The 8,712-nt window shown below is 30.2% G+C and overlaps 1 protein-coding gene across 2 annotated transcripts; it reads left to right on the forward strand.

Moving 5' to 3' along the window:
* Nucleotides 1–1,445: 1,445 nt before the first annotated feature.
* Nucleotides 1,446–8,478, forward strand: HisRS (histidine--tRNA ligase). Of its 2 annotated transcripts, none has more exons than XM_014415869.3 (9): nucleotides 1,446–1,632; nucleotides 2,216–2,425; nucleotides 3,995–4,077; nucleotides 4,224–4,362; nucleotides 4,454–4,561; nucleotides 4,788–4,886; nucleotides 5,150–5,441; nucleotides 5,931–6,178; nucleotides 7,023–8,478. In XM_014415869.3, exons 1-9 carry the CDS (start codon nucleotides 1,534–1,536, stop codon nucleotides 7,233–7,235), a joined length of 1,491 nt encoding a protein of 496 aa, XP_014271355.1. In that variant the 5' UTR covers nucleotides 1,446–1,533; the 3' UTR covers nucleotides 7,236–8,478. The 2 variants fall into 2 exon arrangements, with proteins under 2 accessions (XP_014271355.1, XP_014271357.1); XM_014415871.3 differs by lacking the exon at nucleotides 1,446–1,632 and adding an exon at nucleotides 1,678–2,011.
* Nucleotides 8,479–8,712: the final 234 nt, after the last annotated feature.

Genomic DNA, 8,712 nt, shown 5'->3' on the forward strand with positions numbered 1-8,712 from the left:
ATCTCATTAGGAGGCAGAGCATAACAACTTACACAGTAGATCAGTATATTCCAGTTCTATGGAAGTGTATATTGTCTTTTATGCCTCTACCATTTGTGGATTTTTTTCCTTCCTATACCTTCTCGCCTTATGTAGGATTCGGCTGGCTACCCTCTGAGCTAACTTACACCTTCATATCTACAGGAATAACACCCGGTAGAACAAAGTTGCCTTCCGGCTGGCTGCCCTCCGAGCTTGCATTTTTCCTCTGTAGCTACTGGAATAGTACCTGGTAGAATGAGACTATCATCCTTAGTAATGAGACTGGCTCCCCATTTGTCCCATCCTATCTATTCACCTCCTAATCAACTACCTTACCTAAGTGAGCACGCATTGTCGAGGCCTTCTGATCAAGAGTACCTAGTATTATCAATTGGAGTCAGATTTTACACAACCACCTCAACAAACTGAAGTTTTGGTATGAAGTAAAACTTAATGAGTATTTCAGTAAGCAAATAAATTTGTACAAATGTATAGGTAAATAGTTCTGGCATTTTCTAAGTGTATCCCTACCCCAAGATCTGTATTGACATTCTATGGATCTTAGAATATGACACACTACTACTGTTCATTTCACTAGAAAAGAAAAAGTGCTTCCAGGAGAATGTTTACCAAAATCATCAATGACTATGCTTTTTCAACTTCTTGTGAAATCTCACCTGATCTTCCATATTATCTCTCCAAATGCATTCCATATTAATCTCTTTCAAGCTGTAGTACCAAATTGGAAAATCTCTAATAAACTAATGTCTTGGAGTAAAGCAACTATTTCTACTGACTACAAATAAATCAGCTAAAATGGACTATGGGGTTTGTGACCATCAGTTTATTAAAATTGTGGCTGATTTGGTGTAAGCAGAAATCATACTAGTCTTTCTTCAAGAATAAATGAGCTTTTAGGAAAATCATCATTAATTTAAGCTAAACTTTCAATAACATCTTAAAACTATGTAGTCCAGTGTGGCAACCAGAAATCAGAGAGGGAAGTATGATCGATTCTGTACTTAAACTCAAAAAAATAATCTTTTTGACAGCAATTTTAACTTTATCGCATAATGGCATTACTTGTGGCTATATAAAACTTTTGTTAATCCATCACAGACATTTTCTTTGGTATTTAAAGAAATATTTTTGTTATTTTTAACGTGCGCACTTTGAGATTGTAGCTCTAGCCATTATAGTAAATCTGGCCCAGAGATATTCATTAAAATTCAACTACATACAAATAGTTAGTAAAAAATATTTAAATTATTAACTACGAATGAATCTGAAAGTTGTAACAACATTCGAGCAAATTCATTCGTGATTAATAGTGGTTAAACATTGCTGCATTTTGTCCAACACTGAGTTCGTTCCTGTATTTTTTTTTTTTTTAAATAAATAACTTCCAATGACAACACTGATAGAGTGTGGTAGCAATGGATTTCAAAAAACCTTTCTCCAAGGGAGCATGTATTTATCGCCACATTGGCTAGTTGAATCATATCTTTCACGATGGCAGATGACAGTGACAGGGCTAAGATTCAGGAGAGCATAAAACTGCAAGGCGAAGTTGTCCGAAAACTCAAAGAGTCAAAGGCAGACAAGGAATCTGTAGGTTCTTAACCACTGCTTGTCAATATGCGTAACCTTCCTTAATAGTTTACTTTTATCACGTCCAATGTGAACATAGGAAACTTAGGATTAAGTCGTTATTCTTTGATTTATTTGATGTTATGTTTATCTTAGCCATTATTTATATTACTAGCATCCATTCCACCATTTTAAACTGATGTCATTGCTTATATTTGTGTATATGATGGTGTTTTAAGCATGGGCTTATCCTAAATTAGATTCTGATAGTTTTTTCACTAATTGTTTATTTATTTATAAGATGTTTTGCATTAGAAATATAAATAAAAAATGTTTTTCATATATGGTTGTTTCTTCATTGAGTTTTCACAAGTGTCGTTATTCAACATCAGATATTGCGGTAATTTTGATTGATTTAAAATCCTGACTTAATGTTAGTATTATTATTAAATAACCATAGTGCTATGTTGCTTTTGTTTGGTCTAGTATTGTTATGATAGCAATTACGCAATAATTGCTACTTTCTATTCTTATTACATCATTTTATACTAGGTTTAGTTTTAATTTTACTTAAATTATATTCCCTCATTACTACATGTTGCAGATTGCTGAAGAAGTAGCCAAACTGTTAGCTTTGAAAGCTCAATTGAACGATGGAGAACCATCTGGTAAACTTATTCTTAAGACCCCAAAAGGTACAAGAGACTATGGTCCACAGCAAATGGCTCTTAGAAACTCGGTACTGAGTAAAATTGAGACTATTTTTAAACGGCATGGAGCTGAGACAATAGAAACTCCTGTCTTTGAACTTAAAGTAAGACTGCCTTTTTGTTTTTTAATCTATTTTTATAATACATAGTTATGGAAAATAAGTTAGTATATTTTCATAAATCAAATCCCATAAGAGATTCTTATGGATTTGAAGGTTGTCATGCTAACTGGTTTTTAGACCAATTCTAATTCAGTGGTCAAGGTTGAACAGTTCTAGACCTTATTATCCGATAATTGGGTGACCCTTGAATCATTTGTGTTTATCTGATTGCAATCAATAATACTTGGTCTATTTTTTTTTTCCCAAAATAATTTTGATTTTTATAGTCAAATATAAATCAAGTGAAAAATGTTACTAGTTCACACAAGCTTTTCCAAATTAGTGGGAAAGTAGCGCCTAAATATAGATGAAATGGAAATAAATGAAATTGTTTATGAATTATTTTATTTTTTTAAAGTAGTTTCTACTATTTATCCAAGTGATTATAGTATGTATTTCTTTCAAGACCAGACATTGAAAAATAAAATATATTTGAAATGGTTTACAATTATTGTATAATCTTGATAGGCCGACTTTTTTTTATTCTCCACATTCACTTATCCAACAAGCTCATGACATTTATGAAGGGATCCAGAAAATTTTGACTGATTATGGTGGGGAGAACCAGAAGAAGATTTTTTAATAATAATAATAGTTCATTAATAAGTATAAACTTCTTATGAACTTAATAAAGAAGTACTCATAAATCAAATTTAGGGATTAATTCCTTGTTTTGAATTGTCCAGAATATTTGATAATCTGACGTCTTATTGGTTCCATATTGGTCAAATTACCATGGTTGTATTGTAATATACTTTCTATTCATATCTATTTATAATCAGTATATTATGTAACAGTACTATCGAAGGTCCTTATTTCTGGGAATTATGTTTTGTAAATATACAGTGAATATTGAATGATACTTTATAGGAGAAATATTCCAAGTTTACTAAATAAAAATATATAATAAAAGTTCTTATCTTGCTTCTTGTTTCCAGCCCCAATGAAGCCCTGAAATTCAGGCCAAAATGTCGGCACAAATAAATAAGTCTTATTTATTTCTTCTTGTCATTACTAACCGCACTCCCTCCTCCCCCTATAATATTGATCATTTGGAGTTTATGTAATAAAAGATTTAACTCCAATTGTGTGCAAATACACACCAAATGTAGGTCTTTATCAAAACCCATAGCAGCTCTTGTAATCTGGCGATGTTTTATTTTGAAACTTTTGGCCAAGTGGCAGTAAGACTTGTTCGTTTTGAAATTTAGCTGGTAAATACTTATAATTCTAAAGATACAATGCATCCTTCGTAAGTTTTAGCCCCACAAATAAAGGAATTATCTCCTGTAAATACATGAAGTATTCACAACTTTTTAATCCATGAATACTGGTACCACAAATGATGGAACCATGAATAAGGAGCTTTGGCTGTGTATTCGATGTGTGATTGAACAATATTAGTTTTATGTTAATTCAGCTTGTGATCTATATCTCCTTGAAATTATTTGATATTTTAGTAATTTCTGGTCACAATTTAATTTATAATTTTAAATATTATTATGTTTAAAGGAAATTCTTACTGGAAAATATGGTGAAGACTCTAAGCTAATCTATGACTTAGCTGATCAAGGTGGTGAATTCTTAGCCCTCAGGTAAACTGTATAAAAATTTCATAGTCTGTAATTTATTTAATCAAGACAACCATTATCTTTTATAATTTCGACCATTTATTTTCACTATCATAAATTCAGATGATCTAACTTGGTTTCAAATAAGTTACTTTTTGGTGGTGTTTCAGATATGACTTAACAGTACCATTTGCCAGATATTTGGCCATGAACAAAGTGTCTAATATAAAAAGGTATCACATCGCCAAAGTGTATAGAAGAGATACCCCCTCTTTCACCAAAGGCCGCTACAGGGAGTTTTACCAGTGTGTTAGTTATAATCAGTATGATCCGCTTTTGAAAATAATTTATAACATCTATTTAACAATGTATTTTAGTTAACCTATTCAACTTAATTTAGGATTTCGACATAGCTGGAAATTATGATGTCATGCTTCCAGAAGTTGAATGTTTGAAAATTGTTTCTGAGGCTTTAGATGCAGTAAACATTGGAAAGTACGTAATTAAGGTTAGTAAACCATTGGAAAAGAAAAAAAATTCTAGTGTTATAAAATTGATATTCTTGTATTGATTTTATGCTTAAATGATTTTAGAACTTTCACTCACCTTACTTCTTTAAAAATTTTACTTATACTCCAAATATCAACTCTAACTCATGTACTTCCCAGAAGTAGAACTATATAGCTCTAAAATTCCTGCATACCTAGTTCTTAATTAATTGTGATTTTATTTAGGTGAACCATCGTCTACTTCTGAACAGTATTTTTGAAGTAAGTGGTGTTCCAACTGATCTTTTCAGACCTGTTTGTTCATCTGTTGACAAGCTTGATAAGGTATGAAATATTTCACAATTTTTAAGTTAGTTTCATTAAAATTAATCTTAAAAGTTTTTTTTTTCACACTACTGTTACGTTCTGATGAAGCTTATTGTTTTATGTATTCGTGGCTTACTGTTTTTTTTACCAATATTATTTGTGTTTCATAATTATCCATTTAACACCAATCGAAGTATTACTGTTTTTTATGTTCAAGTTTCAGATGTTTTCTTATTTTATAGGATTTTAGTTTTCTTATTATTATTTTGTTTTTCCATTAGCTGCCCTGGGAAGAGGTGAAAGCAGAAATGATGACTAAGGGACTATCAAGTGATGTAGCTGATAAAGTTGGTGAATTCATCAAACAAAGTGGTGATCACACTCTTCTAAATAGCTTGAAGGAAGGTCCCTTGGGATCAAGCAGCTCTGGTCCTAAAGCACTATCTGAGCTATTGTTATTGGCAGAGTACTTAGAACTATGTGGTAGTGTAAAAGAGAAAGTTGTCTTTGATCTTTCTTTAGCGAGAGGTCTTGACTATTACACTGGAATAATATATGAAGCAGTTATTAATGGTTAGTAAATACCTTTCGTTATATATATTCTATTGATATTCAATACTAGTCTGATCTTGCGGTCTCGCTAACAGATGTTACAGATATTATTTTACATGTTGTTAACTGGTCACATTTACTAAAAGATATAATTTACATTTTAAAACATATATTTAAATATAACAGATTGATAATGTGTAAATCAACTCAAAATATTTCTAAAGTGCACTAAGCACTATAATACAGTCCTTATCTACTTAGTGATATACATGGTTAGTTTCAAAGTGGATATAGATGGTGGAATAAGTCTTTTTTCATGGTTATAAACTGTGACTAGGTAGAGATTTTGAAGGATTATTAATTTATAAGGGACTGATTAACATCCTGAGTCAAATAATCCAATGCAACACCTGATTTATGTTATTTTCTTAAGGTGTAATGCACTTACCTGTTAGAAATTTAATATTCATCCAGTATGAAATAAAATAAAATTGTTTTCAATATTCACAGATAAAGAGGTTGGATCAGTTGCTGGAGGTGGTCGATATGATAATCTTGTAGCAATGTTTGACCCTAAAAGTCGTGGTGTTTCTTGCGTTGGAGTGTCCTTAGGAGTTGAAAGGATCTTCTCCGTTTTGGAGGCTAAAGGTGAGAAATACCGAACGACAGACGTGCAGGTTTACGTAGCCTCAGCTCAGAAGGGATTGGTTAAGGAGAGGCTCAAGCTGACTTCAATGTTGTGGGATGCAGGCATTAACGTGAGTTCTCAGTATTTTGTTTTACCAGTTTTACTAGGAATTAATTGATGTAGTTATCGATAATTAGTTATTTCAGACCAAATAGAGGATGAATTGTATCATATTATTTCTAGTAATTTATTCTTCATCTTTTTCCCTATTTTTTATTTATTTTTTTTAATGTTCATCTTTTTTACAAAACAGCTTATGCTTTCAAGAATATGGTTAATGTGAATCGCTTATGGTGAAATATCTAATAAATAGAATTTTAAGCAATGTAATATATTTATTATTGTTAAATCATGTACAGAAGAGGTCAGTATATTTAGTCAGTGGGCAAAGTTTTGTTTATTTGTAAAATAAACAAAAGGCTTCTTCCATCTAATAATGAAAGACAGTATAAATAGTATTTAGATTGTTAAAGTTATAAATATGACTTCGAATAAACAAAAATTTAAATAAACAGCACAGATGGCAAGTGGAATGGCAATTATTTAATTTGTAATTATAAATGCAACAATTCTCCTATCGCTCATTATTAACAATTACATTTTTATCACCCTAGATCAGTTCTGAATAATTGTCAATTGGATAATTCACACTGAGGAAGTTTTGATAGCCATATTCTTGATTTGAAATACATGGTCAAATATCTCCCTCAATCTTTCTCATTTACATACTTCAAGTTTTGTTATTCTTTGCTCTGAATTTTTTAAAAAAAAATTTAGAGTTATTACTTTATTATAATATTTTTCTATTCTATTAGGTTATGGTAATACTATTACTAATTTAATAATTTAGTAAATAGCCCATATTTATTTTTAATTTAATTAATCTTTTTTTTTTCTTTAATCCATATGTTAAGACTGAACATTCATACAAGAGCAACCCTAAACTTTTGGCGCAACTGCAGCATTGTGAAGAGAATAAAATTCCATTGGCAATAATCTTAGGGCAGGATGAAATTAGCCGTGGCGTAGTTAAAGTCCGTAATGTTACCACTCGCCAAGAAGATGAAGTACCCTGTGGAGAATTGATAGCTCATCTCTTGGCCAGGCCTGAATTTCAACAAAAGTGAACTACTTTTCTTCACTAAGACATTTTCACCTGTCTATAATTTTTACCAACTTTATATAATTTATTTTTTCCTCTCTCATAATTAGTGTTTCATTTGCATTCATTGTATGCTTATAAAGTACTTCCTATTTCATATTATAATTTTTTTTCTCCACTTCAGCAAAACTCAAAATGAATGGTTTTCAAATGTTTTTAGGTAATCTAAAGTAAAAATCTAAATTTAAAAAACTTGAGAACTTCATTCCATTCTAAATAAATATACAATTGCTTGTTATGTTCATGATATTAATTAAAGAAGCAAAAAATATCTTATTAAAATGAAATGACATTTTGTTGGGAAAAAAAAAAAAAAAGAAGTTATTAATTTTATTTGTGTAGTTGTTATAGATTCCTTACAAAAGTCAAGTAGTCATTTATTAACAATTCATATTGAAACCAAAGAAAATTCCTTAGAAAGTAACTCTTGCACAAAATTTATGATTGAAGCATTTTAGGGTTCTATAAGAAATAGTTTTGTTTTATATCTATCATACATTAAAATTAATACAAGCAATCGTATTGTGCAATATACAAAATGTTGCATTATTGATGATGAATGATGGTTCTTTTCTGTTGTTTTTTAAAATTCATTAGATGATTTATTATATATGTTACAACCTGTCATTTGAAGTGTTTTATTGATGAATCTTAAAATTATAACTTTTTTTTTAAGCTGTTGAAGTGTATTAAACTAATTCTAATCATGATGTATACCAAAACTAGATACCTATTGGCATTATTCTTATGCTTTAGAAAGCTCTTGTTGGTGTTTTTTTATACTGTTACCTTAAAAGATTTTGTTATGCAGAGCTGTTATATTACACCTACTATGATGTATCAGTTTATAAGTAATTTATTTATTTTAAATGCTGTGATAAATATTTTTTTTATCATTGAGTACAATTTATAATGTTCCTGTATGTAAGTTTTTCATGTTTTCAATAAGAATCCAATTTCATTTTTCGAATATTAATAATTTCAGTTCAATATTGTATGATCGCTTTTTCTTTTCCATTTATAACAAACAGTAAAGTACAGGTCATTTTTGTTATAAATATTTGTCCTAACTATGATTTTTTTTAGCAACTTTGTAACCTATCTTCTTGTAAGATAATTGGTCATTACCTGTTTTTACCCCTTTGATTGATTATTGCTAACTATATTTATGCATTTAAGTTTTGGTAATAAAGCAATGTTTTTGAATAGTCTCTGGGTTTTATTTTCCATGAATTATCCTCTATATTTTATTTTAGAAAAATATTCATTGTCCAATCCACTAGACGACAATATTTTGGTCAACAAAAACTCTTGAACTGCAGTTTGGTTGATATTCTCTTTAAGTGCTGAATGCTGTGGTGCCCTTTCAGAGTTAATGCCACTCAGCCCACATTGACTTGTCTTCATTTTCTCTTTTTGTATTCGATTTTTTTCATAAATAT

The sequence above is a fragment of the Halyomorpha halys genome, unplaced genomic scaffold, assembly GCF_000696795.3.
Source record: "Halyomorpha halys isolate HHAL.00 unplaced genomic scaffold, Hhal_1.1 Scaffold107.1, whole genome shotgun sequence".
Classification (NCBI taxonomy): Eukaryota; Metazoa; Arthropoda; class Insecta; order Hemiptera; family Pentatomidae; genus Halyomorpha; species Halyomorpha halys.